At 46.5% G+C, this 22,490-nt stretch overlaps 1 protein-coding gene across 4 annotated transcripts in view; it reads left to right on the top strand.

Annotated features, from left to right (window-relative positions):
• Positions 1-22,490, top strand: part of CPNE6 (copine 6) — a 438,030-nt gene that overhangs the window by 406,828 nt on the left and 8,712 nt on the right. For all 4 annotated transcript variants that reach the window (XR_011204812.1, XR_011204813.1, XM_069238206.1 and 1 more), the window contains 2 exons: positions 3,079-3,130; positions 4,369-4,502. Coding sequence is in view for 2 of the 4 variants with exons in the window: in XM_069238206.1 (XP_069094307.1) it covers positions 3,079-3,130; positions 4,369-4,502 (186 nt within the window). In the remaining 2 variants the exon portion in view is untranslated. The remainder of the gene's footprint in view (positions 1-3,078; positions 3,131-4,368; positions 4,503-22,490) is intronic.

Genomic DNA, 22,490 nt, shown 5'->3' on the forward strand with positions numbered 1-22,490 from the left:
CAGTGCTGGCTGGGATATTGCACGGTGTAAGCTGCTGCGGCCTTCTCACGAGGGCCCTGGCACTTATTATTATTTTTATTTACAAATTAAGCACTGCTAGAACTCACAGGATGATTGAAACACTATACGTGAACTATTTTTTGGAGTGTTTTGTTTTGCTGTATGAATAACGTATTATGTTTTAACTTTAAGGTAAGCACAGGGATGAACCATATTTTATTGAATTTTTTGTTCGATGTCTAACTTGTGAGCTCTTGCTCACTTCTTACTCCCCATCCAAGAGATGAGTTTGACTGCTCATCCTCACTAAGCTGAAATTCAAGTGCAGAAAAGGTGCATATGGCCCGGTTCGTAGAGCTTTATTAGGAAGAACCTAGGGACACCAAGGCAAACTTCCTTAACCACCATTGTTGAGACCCAGTAGCCACGCCTGCACTGTGGCTCCCCAAATGGGGTCTGACAACAGGTCTTGCACATTGGGAACAGTAAAATGAGTGGTGTACGCGAGTTAAATGTCGGTATGATGGATACTGGCCACTGACCTATATACCAGCAGCCCATCCATGAAGAAAACATGATAACTACAAGCTGTTCTCTTCCCTTGAGGCTCAAATAGTTGCGAGGGTAAACCACATTTCGTTCACAAAGCGGAGATTAAGACGATCTGTGAAGATAAAGTCAAAGATTTAGAATTGCTTTTTTCTCATTGGACTGCTGACATTCAAAGACCCACCCAATTTATGACTGCCTTCTGATACTGATTTTTCAAGAATAAGCATCAGCAAAAAACATGTCTTGCTGATGCTGTGTAGCATGGCCAAAAGGGGGAAAAGGTGCGATGACGTGGCCGCCAGCGGCCATGTCAGTGTGCACCTGTGCGCATGCTTTATCATGCAAGTGTATCATGCAAGCACGCTTCACCAAGCATGTCTGCGCCTAAGAAATGATATGGGTGACATTTTATTTAAAAAAAAAATCACTGCATGGATTTCGGTGGTCAACTGGTGATCACAGAGGGGTTAGGGTAAAAATAAAGGCAGGTAAGGGATGGGAAAAGTAGCAAGAGGAAGGAAGCAGCACAGAGGGCAGGAGGAGAAGCCCACGAGGTAGAGAGAGTACAGCACAGGGCAAGGGGGCAAGGACAAAGGAAGAATGCAGCACGGGGCACGAGGGGGCGGCGAGAAGTACCAAGGTGAGAGAGAGGAGCACAGAGCACAGAGGGGAAGTGACACACGCAAGGGAAACGCACGTACTCCCATGGAGTGCTTAACCAAAACGAAAAACTAGATGGCAAAGACGCTAGGGTTCGTTGGAGGGATAAACATAAATGGGCAATGAAAGCTATCCAAAAAGCAAGTAAATGAGAGTGACAATACAGCCAGCCAATTGTAAGCAATGGGCAGGCTTTAAGCCTACTGTATGTTCTTGGTAAGCTTACAAATGGCTTTCATACGCAGAAAGCCTGCACTGTTTGGTATGTGAGTCCTGAAAATGTCAAAGGTATGCAGGGAGAAAATTTGTTTTTTTCCCAGAAACCATCACAGTGCGGCTTTATTTCTAAAAAATTAAAAAGTTCTGATGGGACCACCATGGCATGGCTACTATGCCTACAATACATTTTTTCCTTAAGTGCTTCTGCCATGATTGTGATGTTAATACCAGCTGAAAGGGTTAGTTTGATTAAAACATTGCCAGTAGATGGGTATTTCTCTTTTTTCATAGTAACAAGACAATTGTTGGGTTGCAACCTAGTTTTTAAAATCCAGGGGCATATTTATACTCTAGTTGCGCCGAATGTGCGTCAGAAATTTTGAGCTTGCCCCATATTTATACTTTGACGCCCAACCCCGCAGACGTCAAAAAACCTCAGTGTGCGTCATTTTTTGGATGCAGGAAACTGCTTGCATTAATGACATGCAAGATAGGCGTCCCCGCCCAAAAAATGACTTTAAGGCCTGTGCGCCTTATTCATACTCCTGCGTCATTTTGACGCACAAGAGGAGGCAAGCCTTAAAAAACGGCGCCCAGCCTGATGTGTGCCTTTTTTTAATGCCTCAGTGAGGGCAGGCGTTAAGGGACCTGTGGGCTCACTTCCATGGCTCTGACCATGGAAGCAGTCCAGAGGTGCCCTTCCCTGCCCCCAGGGACATCCCCCGCCGCCCTCGCCCACCCCTGGAGGACACCCATGGATGGGGGGACCCATCCCAGGTAAGTACAGGTAAGTTCAGGTAAGTATTCATTTTTTTTGTTTTAAGTGGCATGGGGGCATAATTTGTGCCCCCCTACATGCCACTGTGCCCATGGCCATTGGGCAAGGGGGCATGACTCCTGTCTTTGCTATGACAGGAGTCATTTCAATGGGGGTTGTGCACCAAACAATGGAGCAAGTCCGGTTTGAGCCATGATTTTTGCCTCAAACTTGACTTGCACCATTTTTTGACGCACAACCCCCATTTTCCCCTACACCGGCGCTACCTGGTTTGAGTCTTTTTTTTTTACTCTGACCAGCCCGCAGCGCCGGCTAACGTCAATCCTTAAATATGGCGCCCGCATAGTGCGTAGGAATGGTGTTAGCCGGAGGTAAAAAAAAATACGCAAACCAGCGCAGGCGCTAGTTTGCCGCAAAAAGTATAAATATCGCCCCCAATGTCTCCTTCACACAGGCCAGTCCATACATCCGTTTCAGCCATCACCTAAGCGAACATGGTTCCAATGTGAGAGATTGTAAGGTGAATTGTGGTACACATCAGATTTTTTTTTTTTTTAACTAAGAGGCCAGTTGAGCTTTGCCTACAAGAATCGCTTTTCTTTCTAGAAAATGAAAGGCTGCCTCTCAGCAATACGTGATAAGGAATGTGTGTGTCACCCAGCGGTCGGTACACCATTATTCCAAATATGGTTGCATGTTTGTAGATGCAAGGTCTTATATCTGCAGCAGACGAGAATGCATGGCATTCCTAGTCACCTTTCAGTGCGTCTGTACGGTTTTAGTGTCTGACCACATATTATTGGAACTGCGAAAGATTCAATGGGGGCGAAGGAGTGTCACAGCTAACCAATCTTTGCTTTTACTTCCAGGTTTCTCACGATTTTCCGCTTAACTTTAATCCTGACAATCCTGAATGTGAAGGTAAGACGATTCTCCCTCTTTCTCTCTGTTTCTCTCTCTCTCTCTCTCTCTCTTTTTCGCCCCTCAGCCCCCATCTCTCTCTGCTCATGGGCAAAGTGGACTCTGGCCCAGGGCCACAGCCTGTCAGCCCGCCACTCCGATAGAGTCAGCACTGTTCTACAGAGTCTTGCCCGGATGACTTAAAATAATTCTTAGCTAGGTTGTTTTAAATACTGTTTAGCTTTAATTTAGTTTTAGTGTGTGTGACATGTGAGTCTTTTACAGACATTTTGCAGAGAAATTGTGTTTGTTTCATGCAACAACCAAAAAAACTTTCTTTTCGATCCAAACAGGACCTCACATATGAGAAAGGGGAGTGTGTCACAGCGAATATTTGCAGTATAATTAGTAAACTGCTATTGTGTTACAACATTGAAAACACACCACTATCCCTGAATATTAGATGTAACAAATGTATATTTTGGAGGAGTGCGCCTGTGCCCTGTCAGTGACCGGCCAGAGTCTCATGAAAGAGCTAAAACTGGATCATAATTTCAAAGCTGTTCCAAACAGGGGCCCCAAATATGCGCTGGGCCCTGGACCCTCAAAATCCTTAGGATGTCCCTGCCTCTAGTCCCTCTTGCCCTCTCTCTCTTTCCATAAGTCTTCTCTTCCTCATGTTCCCTCCTTTTATTAAGCTTCCAGTCAATATCAATCTTGCTTGCTCTATTCCCCGAATGTCTTTCTTACGTTCTCTCTGTCTCTGTACCTCTCTTCCTCACGCTCTTCAATTTTATCCCACTCTCCTTTCATACCTTCTCCACCTCTCATCTTCCCTCACTAGCCTCTTCTTATATGCTTCATATTTTTTGCACTCTGTCCATTAAAACCTCTCCGTTTTTTCCCTCTTCTCACATTTCCTGCTTTCTGTTTCTCTTTCTTCCTGTCTCTATCATTACTTGTAATCCCATACTCCCTCATTTCAGTTTTCCCCCTGTTATTGTCCTGTTTCTGAATCTTACCCAATGTAGAGGTAAGTAACCACTCTAACAAGCTGTATCTTCAAAAGTTTGCTTTATATCTTCAAGAAAGTTGCCCACGACAGAAGGACTAATCAACTCAGCAACCCAACAGCAACTCATTCATGTTACTATTGAATCCTCAGCCACCAGCCCATTCCAGAACAAGAACAAGAATTCTGCCTTCTCTCGCACCTTTCGTTCTGACTCTGTGCCTCACTTGTGCTCTCTTTTGTACAGAAATTGCTGGTGTTATTGAGACATACAAGCGTTGTTTGCCCAAAATCCAGCTATATGGACCCACCAATGTTTCCCCCATCATCAACCGAGTGGCAGCACTAGCAAGAGAGGAGTTAAAGAGCCAGCATGCTACGGTAAGGAGGGTGGCATAGTTTGTTTAAACCACAATAATCACTGCTGCACAAGCCATTGTATTCTCATGTAGAAGGTTAGGTAGGCACTTAAAAAAGCGAAGATTTTGGGTTTGAGAGATGTCTACTGATAAAGACTCGTGACCGAACCACAAAACATTTTTTACTGGCGCCATTTCAGTACCTCGGTAGTAAGATAAAGCAAGTGTTTGCTCCCAACACCTTTTACCAATGTATATATCTGTTTATAAAAACAGGATTGTGGAGGTGGTAATGCGTTTCAAGAAAACTAGTGACACTTGCTGTGTGGCATTTTGTTTTACTATAGGTATGATATCTTAACCGGGACATAAATGTCAACATAAGGGACATAACCTCATCTAAACTAGGGAACTTATAACTAGATGGCTGTGCAACCAGTGACCAGTAGTACTCTTGAATGCTTACCAGTGCTACAGGTCAAACGCACTACTGAAGCATGACGCACTAGGCAGGCGAGGTTTCAACATCCTGTGTGAGTACACGAAGGTATTCCATGAGTGTGGCTGTTTCTGCATGGTTATGTCTATAGAGAGAGTACTACAGCCCTTTACCTTCTCTCACTCCCTCTTTAGTGTGTTAGCTGCCTGTGTCGTACCTCTCCTGTACGTGTTTGTCATTACTGCTTCTACTGCCATCTACCCCTTAATTTATTTTTCTTGTTGTTAAGGAAGACTGCTCTAATGCTTTCCATGTTGTACTTCTGTTGTATAGACCGGCACCACGTGAAGACGCTAATGCAGTTATGTGCGCCTCACGTCATCGGTTCTTTTTACTTTTTGTTTTTGACAATGATGCATAGCATCAGCAGAAAGCATTTAACTTAAAAAAAAATGCTTTTGTCGATCCTGCACAGGTAAAAAGTCACAAAGGCAACACCTGTTGGCTTTGTTAATGCTTGTTCTTGTTTGCTATCAAAACTTTAAGAGCCTGGCAGAAGAGAGGGCAGCATGATCTTTTCAAATGCAAATGCAAGTTAACTTGCAGATAAAGTTGCTTCTGTCTGCCAGATCAGCCCCTGAGTCTTAGCTTAGCACTCCCAGTAATCACTGTGTTTGCTAGGGCAATATTTCATAACTGAGGATGTAGCATCAAAGGACTATACTTAGAGCCAAGCTGTCACTGACAGCTAAATGGTGGGGTTTCTAACTGCATTTCATCTAAGTGTCTGGTCCCACCTCAGAGGGATTGTAACAGGTTCGGATTGGGAACCCAAAGCAGCCCTGGCAATTTTTATGAGACCAGCCCCATAGAGTGCATAGCAAGTGAGTCTGATCAAACTTTGGGGTTTCGTTTTGGCTCTTTGCCCTTGATGTCATTGATCCATAGGTGGGGGTCGATTAATCTTCCCGATATATGCCCCGCCTGTGGCAGTACTTTCGAAACCATTGAGCATTTCATGTTCTTCTGCCCAGCATATGCGATTCCGCGATTAAAATGGATTCGCAATATTTGCAGGGACATGGGATTCAAGAACTGCTCCTTGGCCCTACGGGTTCTAAAAAGCCATAATTCAGCCGACGTAATTCTTTTAGTAAGCAAGTATTTAGCAACAGCTTGCCGCATACGATACCATCTTCAAAAAGTAACTTAAGGCCTCATTTCTTTTATAGATAAGTTTTACAGTCATATGTGTAATTCAAGTTATTGTTTTAATGTTTTTACACCAATTTATAGATGTGTATTTATTTATTTACTTAAGAATTATTTATTATCTTGTTTTTATGTGCTTTTATGGTCATTGATCGAATAAAGCTGATGATGATGATGATGAGTCTGATCACTACAATGGGGCTTGGGGTGAGGAGTCTGCCCCTCCCCGAGAAAATGTGGAAAAAATGGCAGAGACAGTGCATTCAACAAAAACATTTTTCATTACATATTCAATTGTATTAGTTTTTAAAGCATAGTAAATGATGACCTTACAGAGCACCAGGATTCAGCAATCTTTATTGGGACTCTTCAATGATTCCCTCATCATCACCCTCTAACAGTGCGTCTCGTCGCTCCACAGCCCCTCTCTCACATGTATGTATTTTATTTGTTTTATAGCACCTTTCTTACCAGAGTAGGGTGTTGGAGCACTTTACATCACACACACATACATAGCCAATGATTGATAGGTGTGTAAATCAGTGTACAAAAAATGTTGTATAACACAAAGGGGGCTACAAGGTGTAGGATTCACATGTCATCCATATTGGTAGGCATTTTTCTAAGAGCGCTTGGTCTGGGGAAGCATAAACTAAGGATTCAGAATGTAACACAGTGGTTAGGGTTGACTTTACTAATAATTTATTTCTACCCAGCAAACCCTGTTTAGATAATCAAAGACTGGGGAAAAAAACATAACTATCTAACCCATACCATACAGTTTTCATGCAGCTGTTCGAAGACAGTTCATAGTTCACATAGATTATCATTGTAACTAATGAACTGCACAGCAACAAAATTATCTTTATGACACAAGCAGTATCCAACTGAGCTATGCATAAAATACTTTTCTGTAATCTGCATAGTACTCCTTCTTTGCAGCAGGCATATTAACCCTCTGCACTTCCTTAGATGAGCCAAATCTGCCACTAGACAAAACGCTGATCTCTGTCCAGCAGGTAAATTAATCACCGGGGGTATGTTGGCACTTGTACTGTTGCCTGAAACTGTTGGACATACAGGGAACTCGGTGGTGCTTTTAAAACTACTGCACTGCTACAAAACCGGCCTTCTGTGAACAAAAGCGCCCCCCACCCTTCCAGCCTCTTGGGGAAACACTCGATGCCTGGTTTGGCCAGTCCAGCCTTGAATTGTAACCATCATGCTCAGGGGCATAGCGGGGGCGTGTTTGGGAAGTTACACCCCCCAACAAAAAAAATATTTTGGGGTAAATAGTTGGGTGCAGGTGCTTTCAGTCTGGTATGGTGATGTGTATGTCGGATTTCACCAGGAATCTTTACATACACACAGGCAAAACAACACACACTCCTTTTTAGAAAGTCGCCAAAATGTTGTGTTTTCTCTCTTTTAGTACCCCTGCCAATCCGCGCTCTTCTTCCTTTCCACTGCTCCTTAGGTCCCTCGTATGCACCCTGCTCTTGGTGTAAAGTAGTTAAACATTATGGGCCTCATTACAACCTTGGTGGGAGGCAACCGCGGCCCGCCAAGGTGTAACCACTGTGCGGCCGCCAATACGGCCGCACTCCCGCCGTACCCATTATGACATCCCGCTGGGCCGGCGGGTGGAAACACAGTTTCCACCCGCCGGCCCAGCGGGGATGTCAGCCGCAACATGGGAGCCGGCTCCTAATGGAACCGGCAGTGTTGCGGCCGTGCGACGGGTGCAGTTGCACCCGTTGCGCTTTTCAGCAGTGTGGGGCTGTGCCTGGGGGCCCCTGCACTGCCCATGCCCAGTGCATGAGCACAGCCCCCAGGGGCCCTGCGACTCCCTTTCCTGACAGCCTTTCCCCCATGGACAGGCTGGCGGGAAGGGGACTCGTAATCCCCTGGGCAGCGCTGCAAGCAGTGCTGCCCTGGCGGATTAAAACTGCCGGAACAACCGTGGCGGGAAACCGCCGGTCCCGCTTGCGCCGCAGTCGTAATCGGCAAAATTGTACCGCCAGCCTGTTGGCGGTACAAACGCCGAAACAGCCCTGGCGGTCTTTGACCGCCAGGTTAGTAATGAGGCCCTATATGCAGATCTGATTTCGTAAAATCTGAAGCTCACACCCCTAGTCTTACTGCTCAAGCTATGCCCCTGATCATGCTCTTGGCGTTTCAGGAAGTGAGCTGCAGCGGTCATTTTGATTAAAACGACTTGTTTTTTGTACCCAGAAAAAAACATTTCCCCTGTCTTTGTCTGGGTCTACATTCCCTCCGGTCCAAGTTCACAGACTTCTCTGAAAAAATAAATTCGGAAATTGCCAAAATGTATTTAGTGCCAGCTCTTGATAATGGCATCAGGATTGTCACACTTCTGACAATGTCATCGAGGTTAAGCCATTTCTTCAACCGATGTACTGCATTCATCCCAAAGATTTTTTCTAAACTGGTGTGCAAGGGCTTCGATAAATTAAGCAAAAATGCACGTTTTCATGGCACAGTGTAGTTTAATTTTAAAATGTCTCTGACAGGAGTGGAGGAGCAGAGCACAGAGTTAAATTAACAAAGATTTGAAATAAATAAAAAAACATGCCTTAATTACAACATTTCCTAAAATAGTTAAGGAAAATAAGCAGTTTGAATGAAGGGAAAATATGCAGGGTTTGCAATTGTTTATAAAAAACGTAGAACAAACCAGTACTTTTCAGTGGCTCTCTGGGCTTTCTTGCTAATGTCAACACTTGTGGAAAGGTTTCGGTGGAAAGGTTTAGGTGTCCTTTCCTTCAGGTGATACCTGAATGAACTGGGAGCCCTTAAGCCAGGGACAGTGCCCAGAGGCCGGGATCTTCCCCACATCAGATGATCTCGGTAACCAGCATACAACTTTGGGAGCAAAATGATTAGCACTAAGGGGCATATTTATACTCTGTTTGCGCCGGATTTGCGTAATTCTTTTTTATGTTAATCCAGCGCAAACTTAACTCCATATGTATTCTTTGGCGCTAGACCCATCGAGCGCCAAATTTATGGAGTTTGAGTAATTTTTTTACCGTGGAAACCTACCTTGCGTTAATGAGATGCAAGGTAGGTGTTCCAGGGCAAAATATGACTCTAAGGCCTTTGCGCCTTATTTATACTCCCGTGCAAAAATTATGCACGGGAGGGGGAGGGCCTTAAAAAATGACTCTAAACCAGTTTAGAGTCATTTTTTAACGTCTCGGTCAGGGCAGCCGTTAAGGGACCTATGGGCTCATTTCCATGGTCTCTGACCATGGAAGCAGTCCACAGGTGCCCTTCCCTGGCCCCAGGGACACCCCTTGCCACCCTCGCCCACACCTGGAGGACACCCATGGATGGGGGGACCCATCTACGGTAAGTAGAGGTAAGTATTTTTTTTTATTTTTTAAAGTGGCATAGGGAGGCCTAACTTGGGCCCCCCTACATGCCATTGTGCCCAATGGCCATGCCCAGGGGACAGAAGTCCCCTGGGCATGGCCATTGGGCAGGGGGGCATGACTCCTGTCTTTGCTAAGGTTGTGCGTCAAAAAATGACGCTAGTCAGGTTAGAGTCAATATTTTTGACTCTAACATGACTTGCACCATTCTTTGACGCACACCCCCCATTCTTCCCTATGCCTCCGCTGCCCGGTTAGAGTAATTTATCTTGATGCAAGCCAGGCCGCAGCGCCGGCTAACGTCATTCCATAAATAAGGCTCCCGGCTGGCGCGTTGGAATGGCGTTAGCCGGTGTAGGAGGCTGGCCTGGCTTGTAGTGGGTACCAGAGGTACTTACACCTTGTGCCAGGTCCAGTTATCCCTTATTAGTGTAGAAGAGGTGTTTCTAGCAGCTTAGGCTGATAGAAGGTAGCTAGGCAAAGCAGCTTAGGCTGAACTAGGAGACATGTAAAGCTCCTACTATACCACTGGTGTCATATGCACAATATCATAAGAAAACACAATACACAGAAGTACTAAAAATAAAGGTACTTTATTTTTATGACAATATGTCAAAGTATCTCAGTGAGTACCCTCAGTATGAGGATAAGATATACAGTATACACAAGATATATGTACACAAACCAAAATTATGCAGGTAATAGCAAGAAAAGTAATGCAAGCAGTGTAAAGTTACAGTAGATTGCAATAGGAGCAAAATAGGTATAGGAGCAACACAAACCATATACTCCAAAAGTGGAATGCGAACAACGAATGGACCCCAAACCGATGTGAGCTTGTAGAGGGTCACTGGGACTGTAAGAAAACAGTGAGGTTTAGAAAAACAGCCCACCCCAAGACCCTGAAAGGTAGGTGTAAAGTGCACCTACTACCCCCAGAGAGCACAGAAGTCGTGATAGGGGGATTCTGCAGGAAGAACAAACACCAGCAATGCAACAACAGTGGATTTCCAGACCTGAAGACCTGTAAGACAAGGGGACCAACTCCAAAAGTCGCGACACTGTCGAGAGTGGGCAGGAGCCCATGAAATGCCAGCTGAGGGTGCAAGGAAGCTGCCACCTGTTGGAAGAAGCTTGGAGTTCTGCAAGAAAGAAGAGGACTAGGAACTTCCCCTTCAGAGGATGGATGTCCTACGTCGCGATGAAGCTTGCAGAGGTGTTCCCACGCAGAAAGACCGCAAACAAGCCTTGCTAGCTGCAAGGGTCACGGTAGAGGTTTTTGGATACTGCTGTGGCCTAGGAGGGACAAGAATGTCACCACTTGGAAGAGGAGACAGAGGGGGCGCCCAGCAAGTCAGGGAGCCCTCACAGAAGCAGGCAGCACCCGCAGAAGTACCTGAACAGGCACTTAGAAGAAATGTGAACCGGAGTCCACCCGAAGTCACAAAAGGGAGTCCCACTACGCCGGAGGACAACTCAGAAGGTTGTGCACTGCAGGTTAGAGTGTCGAGGACCCAGGCTTGGCTGTGCATGAAGGAAATCCTGGAAGAGTGCACAGGAGCCGGAGCAGTTGCAAATCACGCGGTACCCAGCAATGCAGTCTAGCGTGGGGAGGCAAGAACTTACCTCCACCAAAGTTGGACTGAAGAGTCACTGGACTATGGGAGTCACTTGGACAGAGTTGCTGAGTTCCAGAGACCACGCTCGTCGTGCTGAGAGGGGACCCAGAGGACCAGTGATGCAGTCTTTTGGTGCCTGTGGTTGCAGGGGGAAGATTCCGTCAACCCACAGGAGATTTCTTTAGAGCTCCTGGTGCAGAGAGGAGGCAGGCTTCCCCCAGAGCATGCACCACCTGGAAACAGTCGAGAAAGCCGGCAGGATGAAGTGATACAAGGTTGCTAGTAGTCGTCTTGCTACTATGTTGCGGTTTTGCAGGCGTCCTGAGCAGTCAGCAGTTGATCCTTTGGCAGAAGGTGAAGAGGGAGATGCAGAGGAACTCTGGTGAGCTCTTGCGTTCATTATCTGAAGAATTCCCCAAAGCAGAGACCCTAAATAGCCAGAAAAGGAGATTTGGCTACTAAGGTAGGAGGATTGGCTGCCAAGAGAGGTAAGAGCCTATCAGAAGGAGCCTCTGACATCACCTGCTGGCACTCGCCACTCAGAGCAGTCCAGTGTGCCACAGACACCTCTGTTTCCAAGATGGCAGAGGTCTGGGACACACTGGAGGAGCTCTGGGCACCTCCCCTGGGAGGTGCAGGTCAGGGGAGTGTTCACTCCCCTTTCCTTTGTCCAGTTTCGTGCCAGAGCAGGGCTGGGGGATCCCTAAACCGGTGTAGACTGGCTTATGCAGAGATGGGCACCATCTGTGCCCATCAAAGCATTTTCCAGAGGCTGGGGGAGGCTACTCCTCCCCAGCCTTCACACCTATTTCCAAAGGGAGAGGGTGTTACACCCTCTCTCAGAGGAAATCCTTTGTTCTGCCTTCCTGGGCCAGGGCTGCCTGGACCCCAGGAGGGCAGAAACCTGTCTGATGGGTTGGCAGCAGCAGCAACTGCAGTGGAGACCCCGGAAAGGCAGTTTGGCGGTACCCGGGTTCTGTGCTAGAGACCCGGGGGATCATGGAATTGTCCCCCCAATGCCAGAATGATCTTAAACATGTTACATGGCCATGTTCGTAGTTACCATTGTGACGCTGTACATAGGTAGTGACCCATGTACAGTGCACGCGTGTAATGGTGTCCCCGCACTCACAAAGTCCAGGGAATTTTCCCTGAACGATGTGGGGGCACCTAGGCTAGTACCAGGGTGCCCACACACTAAGTAACTTTGCACCCAACCTTCACCAGGTGAAGGTTAGACATATAGGTGACTTATAAGTTACTTAAGTGCAGTGGTAAATGGCTGTGAAATAACGTGGACGTTATTTCACTCAGGCTGCACTGGCAGGCCCGTGTAAGAATTGTCAGAGCTCCCTATGGGTGGCTAAAGAAATGCTGCAGCCCATAGGGATCTCCTGGAACCCCAATACCCTGGGTACTTCAGTACCATATACAAGGGAATTATATGGATGTACCAGTATGCCAATGTGAATTGGTAAATTTAGTCACTAGCCTGTTAGTGACAAACTTGGAAAGCAGAGAGAGCATAACCACTGAGGTTCTGGTTAGCAGAGCCTCAGTGAGACAGTTAGGCATCACACAGGGAACACATACAGGGCACACTTATGAGCACTGGGGCCCTGCCTGGCAGGGTCCCAGTGACACATAGACTAAAACAACATATATACAGTGAAATATGGAGGTAACATGCCAGGCAAGATGGTACTTTCCTACAGCCGGCGCTAAACTTTTTGATGCAAATCTGCGCTAGCGCTGATTTGCGTAAAAAAATATAAATATGGGCCCATGTTCTTATCTTGTACACGTGCAAAACGCTTTTTCAAATGCTGGTACTCCGTTTACCCACTGGAGGACTCAGGACAAGAATCACTGTACCAGGCAGAGCACAGCTGAAAACAGTGCTACTGTTGTCCCAGTGTCATAGTAAGGAAGTGGGGCATGTTTGCATGGTTTACTCCAAAATGTATTCCAGTTGGGCCTCACAGTTGGTTGATGAGCACAGAAGCAGGTTCTCCTACAATCGAAAACGAAAGCTCTTGCTGCTGCTTTACCTGGAGGTAAGTTTCCTGACCAAGAAAGAAACAGCCCAAGAAACGTCAGTGAGAAGTATGTATGGTGATTATTACATCAACAGGCCAGATACGTGGTGCTGATGCTTGTACCGTTAGGCTTCCGGATAGCAGGAAGTGGGCCACTATGAGAAGAGTGATCCTGGATGTCCCCTTCGTTCCAACCGTAGTACGGTCTGGACGTGACGTCCCCTTGATAATAAAAAAGGCCCGACAGGTTGCTGGGTGGGCAGTTAGCCAACAACTTGGTGTGCCTGAGTTTGTGCTCATGCTGGCCTGGCCCACTTATGCTGGCCATCACAGTGGTGACAAGGACAGGATGCCCTGTATGTGCAGTCCTGCAGAAGCGAACCCAGAACAGCTGTGCTTCACCCAACCTGCAATATGAGATGGCCCTGCATGGCATGTCTCCTGACTCACCGCAGCTTTTCTTCCCCACGACAACCCACACCTTGGCTCAGAAGGTGTGACAACCGCTCAACTATAGGGCTGAATACCATGCTGAGCCACACGTGGTAAGAGGGGCAGGGCACCACCCATCTGAGAAGGCTGTGAAAGACCCAATAAAGGGCTCCAATACTGTGTGCCTCTGAGAAGGGTGGTAGCCTTAAGCCTACACACTGTCTGCCCACAAGCTCTGATTGGAGGCCAGATTGCTTGTAGAATGTGCTATGAGTGCCTGAAAGTAAAGGAAACAAGATTAATGCTCCACCAGACAACACAATAGTTTATACCTGCCCAGCCACGTGGCTTCACCAGCACCTTACACTGATATCCTGCGAATGCTGATAGGAACCATATATTCTACTTCAAGGATGCCATGGCAGGCCCTCCAGTGACTGAGCCATTCATCCTCTCCAGCCCCCCTTCATGCAGTACTCCAAATAGCAGCTATGGGTGGAGCAACTAGACCTCTCCTTCACTGCCACAGGGGTTGGCGACAGAACGTAAGTGGTCACTGCCACTACACCATTCAAGGGGGGACACTTGCAAATTATATCTTACCCTCAAGGAAGCAGGGCCTCCCCACATGTATGCCACTATGGTTGCAGCTCTCAATGCCTATTCTGAACCTATGGTGAACCCAGATTAGGAGAGGTTCATTGTTCACCATGCCTGGCAAGAGCTGGATGAATCACTGGACCTATTCCATGCAAGACTCAAAGCACAGGCCACCATCTGCACCTTCACAACTGAACCAGAGGGAAATCTGTGCACAAATCATTTAAGGGTGTGCCTCCTCCAAACTCCAGGAACACATCTTCCATTTGCCAGCCATGCCCCTTAATGACCTTCTAACTCTGGAGTGCTCCATGGAGCTGTTGAAAGCTAGAGCATCCCATTTGAAAGTACACAAACCGATCAAGATCCAAACCTTTTGACCTGGTCATGGCCGCTAACTCAACCAGGAAAGGCAAGCCGCCTCAACCACCATAAGAGGCATATGGGTACCACGGCAACCCACACATCGCCCAGCAAAGTGCAGAGCATGCAGCAAGACCTTCATTTCCTGCAAGGAAATGAACCATTTTGCCAAAGTGAGCCACTTGAGCTGATGGACCACTTCAGCCCTGTGGAGAATGGTAAACATGGTCAACAGTCCTCCAGAAGGGGCAGAACGTGAAGAACTAACGGACTTGCATGACAATGACATAATGGATAATGTGTAAAGAACAGTGGTCCAAAGACCATAGATAACACAATCAATGTGCAAATACATCGGATGATCAATTTATTCAATAAAATATTAAAAACAATGTTATGGTGCAGTAGGTGTGTGGGGAGAACCTTGCTCAATGCTCTCATACAAAACTAGTCAGACCCTCTATTTTTCTGGGGCTCATGTATTCTTAAAGTCCAGATGATGATCCTTCTATCTGTCTAAAAGGATCTAAACATTGTCAACCAGTTTTACGGACCTAATTGGATTGTACATAATAATTAAATGGGCCATGTTGTTCTCACTTGATACACATTCTTGATCATGTATTGTCATGCATGACTATCACTTGTATAAGCACACCAAGCAATTGCAACCCCAACTGCCAGGCTGACATACTGCTGCTTTTCCTGTTAATGGAAAGAACTGTGGGGACTACAGACCTCTGCTGGCAATAAGTTTTCATTGTTGTCAGGGCAGACCAACCTGCCGGTACTTACTAAAGACTTTGAAGGAGTTCTGCAGATACTCAACATTGTTTGAACCATCTATCCTCTAGGCTTAATTGTAAATTAGGCGGTCAGTCTCAAAAACAGTTTTGTTAAGATGTCAGGTCAACTATTAGAGCAAGAAGAGTTTAAAATGTTCCAGGTTAAAAACCTCTTGTAAAGTCAATAGATGATTCTCCTCAGCATGTGATAGAAGAACGGACATTGAGAACTCAACCTCATCCATCCGAGTTAGAAAGACATGCACCTTTTCTTGAGATTGGATATCTGAAAGCCAGTAAATAGCTCTGCAGAAATCATATTTTCCAATTGGTCAGCTTTTGAAAATACAGGTACTTTAACAAAAGGGCAAAAAGAGGAATTTTGGTGCACAGAAGCTTGCTGGGAAACCCAGAATAATAAAAGCAGGTTCTACCCCAGTGTACAAATAAAAACATTGAAATTTAATCAATTCCCAATTGAGGGAAGGAGAGTGTTCAGGTAATCTCTAGTACACTCTCCCTATAATTGTCTCTTAACAAAAATGTACTTAGGCCCCTACAAAGAGGATATTAAGTATTTCTTAATTCACCCTTGTCTGTAAGATGCTATTTTTAGGAAAGTCCTTGAGTTGTTCTTCCTTTAAAAGGGTGCAGGTCCTTCACCCACACTGGGTGCAGTTTATCATCATTGTGTTCATTCCTCGCCAGCAACTCATGCGGTTATGTGGGCTGTCAGCGAGCTCTTTGTATATTTTGTTTGTATGAGTAGCTTGTACTTTGTAGATAAGATTGAAGATTTGAATTTCTCCAGGATTTTTCATCTGTTAAAATTGTGCTCTGAAGGATACTTCTAACTGCAGATTTCTCACCTTATGAATATTCTCTGGATGTCAGACTGGATCCATAAACTTTAAAGCAGTACTTCTGTGCACTGATATGTGGTGTCATGTGACTCCACACTAACGTCTTTCCTCTCCAGAAGTGATAAGCGGTCCGCAAATAAGTGCTACCCATGCACACTGACATCAGTTCCTTTTTTTCTATGCTTTCAGATGCAAATCCAGAGCTATTTGTTAGTCTTATCATGACACTTGTAACAAATATTTTCCAGTGTTAAATGGAAAATATCACCTCCTAAGACAACAGGTTTCAAGCCTTGGAAGGACAGTTGTAAACAGATGTCTTTCACAGATCCTCATGAAGTGTGTCAATGCCTGGTGTCAGAGCACGATTCCTGGGAATATTACCACTATCTCAGATGAATCCGATGGCCATGTGGGGCTGCGAGGTGAAGATGTATGTCCCCAGACATGGGAAGATTCCACGCCATGACTGGTCGAAGTCAGAAGTCCCATTCCTTCTTCTGGAGCCATTCCCACGTCAGATCATTGTCAGTCTTCAGGTGAGTCCAAAAAGAAGCAGAAGAAATAAAAGTGGGAATTTACCCTGTCTCATCACCCGCTAATTCCAGAGAGGGTGCGAGGATGTCAGTGTGCCATCTGGTCTCACTCCCAATCTCCAACAGAGCTGATCCCAAGCCTATCTTGATGCATCCTGAATTTCCAGGGTAATTGGCAACATTGCAGCAAGTGGAGTCCTTTAGTAAAGCCATGCTGCACATATTCATCCTTTTACTGATTCCTTTTGGTATGCCTTTAGACCCAAGTACCTGAAGGAGCCTCTAGTCAGACTTCTGTCAGCGGGACCAGCCTCTGTGCTATCTGTACTCCTCAAAACAACTGGGTCTGGCACTACCCTCTGCTCCAGTTCCCCTTAAATCAGTGTTCATGCTGGCGCTGCTGAGGCCGGCAAGGAAAGGAAGACTTGCAACCCATTGTGCTTTCCAACTCTGAGCAGGATTCACCACAACTTCAACCAAGGCCATGCCCTGCCACAGGAGCACAGTCAGGAGGTAACTCTTCTGATTCTGATACTTTACCCTTACCACGTAGTAAGGCCAAAGCTATGTAGTGTTTTCAGAATTGATTTCATACAGTGACAATTTTGAGGAAGGGGATGATTATGTTCCCCAATTGATGAGGAAAACTGGTATGAAGAACTGGAAGTTGCCAGTGGCCTGCATACATCTCCAGATACTGGTCTATTTTCTCATCCCGGCACTATCACTGAAGAAAGTACTTTATTCACTTGGCAGAAGGACTAGACCTACAACTCCCCACTATGGAGGTTAAGACTCATGTTTTAGGTACTCCAGCCTAGTCCAGCACCTACAGAACCTCCGTTACCAATGAATGAGGTCTTCAAGGATACCCTCCTGGCCACTTGTGCGACACCATGTTTGGGACCACCAGTTAATATGCAGAGTGCTATAGATGAGAACCAGGTGACCCTGATTTTCTCATACAACATCCTATGCCAGAGAATTTGGTGGTGCAGGCATCCACCAGTAAGATAAATTCCAACACCTCCACCAGCACCACACCTGATTCTAAGTCTAAGAGAATAGAGACATTTGGCAAGCACATCTTTTCCTCCATGAGCCTTGTTGTGTGATCAGTAAATTCCAGTTGTCTTCTAAGCCATTCCCTATGAGACACCACAGCTAAATTTGCAATTTGCTATGGCCTGGATATGACCAGCTGCTTAGGTTGTGCAATGAGTAAGAGTGTGACACTTCAGCACCACCCCTGTATGAGGTTTACAGGCCAAGCATCCCTGGTGGACATGCCATTTAATGGCTTTTGCCTTCTCTGACAAAAAAGCAGACTCAGACTGGTAACAGTTTAAGGAACTCCAGGACACAGCACTTGTCTTTGGTCTGTCTGCCCCCACTAGGGAATTCTACCAGCCATTTCGTCCCTCCATATGGAAAGGAATTTCAGTTTTGCCAACGCCAGACCCCTCTGTCAGCCCAGCCAACCTTCCAGCCCGAGGTTGCGGCTCACAAGACTACAGCTCACAAAGACAACACCCAGAGCATAAGGGACAGTGTGCAGCTTAGTCCCCCACTCTTCCAGCAACCACAGCTGCAAACAACTGAAGTTGCAAAATCACTTTAGTGTGTACTTTATGGCACACAGCCACCTTGCCAGAGGCAGGATCCAACATTCCTTCCAGGAGTGGCAATCCACCACCTCAAGTGGGTCTTCCAAATTGCCCATCGGGCTGTGCCTTAAAATTTCTTTCCAGCCCGCGTACCATCCACCACCATCAGTTCAACTGATGGAGGACCACGTGCCCGTCTTACAGCAGGAGGTGTAGGCCCTTTTGGCCAAAGAAGAGAGGGTTTCAGCTTTGGAAGTAGAAGCTGGGTGTTACTCCCGCTACTTCCTCGTGCTGAAGAAGGACAGAGGCCATTGTCCTATTTTAGATCTCTGCCCTCTCAGTGCCTTCCTACGGAAGGATAAATTCAAGATGTTCATGCTAGCCCAGATCCTGTCTGCCTATACCCTGGAGACTGGGTGGTGGCATTGGACCTGCACAGCGCTTATTTCCATATCTTCATACTACAGGCCCAGAAGCACTACCTGTGGGTCACTGTGGGCCAGGAGCATTTTCAGTTTGCAGTGCTTCATTCTGGCTTCTCCAGTGTCCCTTGGGTGTTCATGAAAGTGATGGCGGTGGTCGCAGCACACCTTCGAAGGGTGGCCTTACCATTCTTCCCTTACCTTAATGAGTAGCTGCTAAACACAGGCTCTCCCCAGGCAGTCGTCAACCACCTAACATTGCTGGGGTTCACTATCAATGTGCCAATGTCACACCTGACTCATTCACAGATGCTCTTGGTCAACCAAGCCAATCTGGTTATGCCTTTTCCCCAGAAGGGAGAGTCATTTGGGCTATGATCCTGATGTTTCAACCTCTGCGCTGGATCTCAGTGCAGATGACTCTGAGGGTGCTGGGATGCTGGCCTACTGCATCCTGCTGGTGAAACACTCTCAATGGCATATGCAGGCTCTGCAGTGGGACCTAAAGTCCCAGTGAGCATAGCACCATAGGAGGCTGTTAGATTGTATTCAGCTACTAAGATAACATTGTATTCAGATATCAGAGGATACTGTGAAAGACTTGCATTGTTTGCTGCTGAACCACGATTGGGTCAGTGGCAGATCCCCCGCTCCTTACCCCACCCAGACTTGACAGAGGTGGCAAATGTGTTACTTCAGGGTTGTGGGTGTCGATCGGAAGACGCTGATATTCGTCAGAAGCCGGACTCATCAGTCTGTTGGAGCTGTTGGCAATCCTCTTGGCACTGAATGCCTTCTTGCCACTATCAGAGGGAGGCTGGTACAAGTGCTCACAAACAACACCACCACCATGTGGACCTACACCAAGAAGGGTGGGATGATGTTTTGGGTCCTCTGACTGGAGACTTTGGGGGTTATTCCAACTTTGGAGGAGGTGTTAATCCGTCCCAAAAGTGACGGTAAAGTGACGGATATACCACCAGCCGTATTACGAGTCCATTATATCCTATGGAACTCGTAATACGGCTGGTGGTATATCCGTCACTTTACCGTCACTTTTGGGACGGATTAACATCTCCTCCAAAGTTGGAATAACCCCCTTTATGTCTCTGGAAGTGGCTGGGCTGTCAGATGATTCACATAGCTGTGAACCACCTGGCGAGAGGTCTAAATGCCAGGGTGGACCAATTCAACCGCCAACACCTAGCATACCATGAAGGCAGGGAGGTGGTGCAGGGTATGTTACAAGAATGGGGGAACAATGGCTCAAACATTTTTGCCACTGCCAAGAACACGCAATGTCAGCACTTTTGTGCCCTGGAGTTCTCAAGACTGCTCTCTTTCAGAGACATATTCCACCAGGAGTGGAGCTCAGGACTCCTTTATGCCTTCCCACACTACCGCTCCTGCCCTGAGGTCTGAAAAATATCAGGAACAACTGAGCCCAAGTAGTCCTAGTGGCCCCATATTCAGCCAGGAGATTCTGGTACCCAGAACTCCTGGGCATGAGCATCGGTTCTCCAACCAACCTGTCGCTTTGTGAGGAACTTATGTTGCAGCAGCCGGTCAGAGTCATGCACCCGGGCTGCACAATGTGCATCATCAAGCGTGGAGATTGAATGGCAGCAGTTGACTACATTTGATCTTTCTTGTGATGTCATTGATGTTATGTTAGAGGTGAGGCATCCCTCTAACAAAATGGTGTACACAAGCTGTTTGGAAAGATTTGTGGCTTGGTGCAGCATCCGCCAAACTGAAGTTGTTTTTTGTTGTCTTCCTGGCCTAGCACGGCCTTGCCTGGTTCACTGTTGAAGACTATTTGTTGATATTTTCAGCTTTTTCCCATTGCCGAATCGTCATTCTTTATTTAAAACCAATTGTTCTGATTAGATTTTTTAATGGCTTGCAATGCTTATTTCCATCAAAACCCTTTGTGATGCCACAGTGGGATTTGAATTTAGTTCTCACTTTTATTATGTGCACACCTTGTGGGCCACGGCACAGTTATCCATTATGGCTATTGCCACTAAAAACAGTGTTTCTCATCGTCAGATCATCGGCTTAGCATGTGAATGAGTTGCAGAGTCTTTCTCTCAACCTACCTTATGCAACATTCTTCCTAGATAAGTTGGTGTTGAGGACCAAAGCTTTCTTTCTGCTAAAAATTGGTCACACATTTTATGTTGGGCAGGCTAGCGCCCTTCCAACATTCTTTATTCCACCTCATACCTCTAGAGAAGAAAAGGCGCTCCTTGTTTGGACCCTAAGAAAGCACAAACCTTTTAAATGGATTGCATCAAAGAACATCGGGTGGACGATCAGCTCTTTGTGGTGTTCTCCAGGGCAAAGAAGGGCAATGAATGCAAAAATGGACCAATCAGTGCAAAAATTGACCATCTCCCAAATGGATTGGTTTCCACATTAGAATCTGTAATGCACTGGCTAAGAAACAGCCTCCAGAAGGTTTACAAACTCATTCCACCAGAACTGCTATCACTGTACTGGCACAGGGAGTGTCTGTCCTAGATATTTCCCTGGCTACTACATGGGCTTTGGTAAATATGTTCATGAAGTACTACTGCCTGAACAATCAAGTCCATTGAGGAACATTTTGCCCACTCAGTCCTACAGGACTTTCTGATCTCAGTCAGTTCACAGAACCACCACTTGGGGAGGTACTTCTAAGGTATCTATTCACAAAATGAGGAATCTGCAGTTAGAGGGATGCATCAGCACAAGAAGTTACTTACCGTTTGTAAGGAAATTCCTTTCTTGGCATGGTTACCCCCTAACTTTTTGAATTTTGTTGATGCCAGTTATGATTGAAAGTGTGCTGGGATTCTGCTAAGCAGGCCCCAGCACCAGTGTTCTTTCCCTAAACTGTACCTTTGTTCCCACAATTGGCACAGCACTGGCACACAGATATGTCCCTTGTAAATGGTACCCCTGGTACCAGGGGCCCTGTGGCCAGGGAAGGTCTCTAAGGGCTGCAGCATGTATTATGCCATCCTGGGGACCCCTCACTCATCACATGCACACTACCTCACAGCTTGTGTGTACTGGTGGGGAGAAAATGACTAAGTCGACATGGCACTCCCCTCAGGGTGCCATGCCTACATCCCACTGCCTGTGGCATAGGTAAGTCACCCCTCTATCAGGCCTTACAGCCCTAAGATAGGGTGCACTATTCCACAGGTGAGGGTATAGTTGCATGAGCAATATGCCCCTACAGTGTCTAAGCCAAATCTTAGACACTGTAAGTGCAGGGTAGCAATAAAGAGCATATGGTCTGGGAGTCTGTCAGTTATGAACTCCACAGTTCCATAATGGCTACACTGAAATCTGGGAAGTATGGTATCAAACTTCTCAGCACAATAAATACACACTGATGCCAGTGTGGGATTTATTGAAAATGCACACAGAGGGCATCTTAGAGATGCCCCCTGCATGCCAGTCCGACTCCTAGTGTTAGGCTGACCAGTTCCTGCCAGCCTGCCACAGCCAGACAAGTTTCTGGCCACATGAGGTGAGTGCCTTTGTCACTCTGTGGCCAGGAACAAATCCTGCACTGCGTGGAGGTGCTTCTCACCTCCCCCTGCAGGGACTGCAACACCTGGTGGTGGGCCTCAAAGGCTCATGCCAGCTGTTACAGCGCCCCAGGGCATCCCAGCCCCCACTTTTGCGGCAAGTCCAGA

The sequence above is a fragment of the Pleurodeles waltl genome, chromosome 6 (assembly GCF_031143425.1).
Source record: "Pleurodeles waltl isolate 20211129_DDA chromosome 6, aPleWal1.hap1.20221129, whole genome shotgun sequence".
Taxonomy (NCBI): domain Eukaryota; kingdom Metazoa; phylum Chordata; class Amphibia; order Caudata; family Salamandridae; genus Pleurodeles; species Pleurodeles waltl.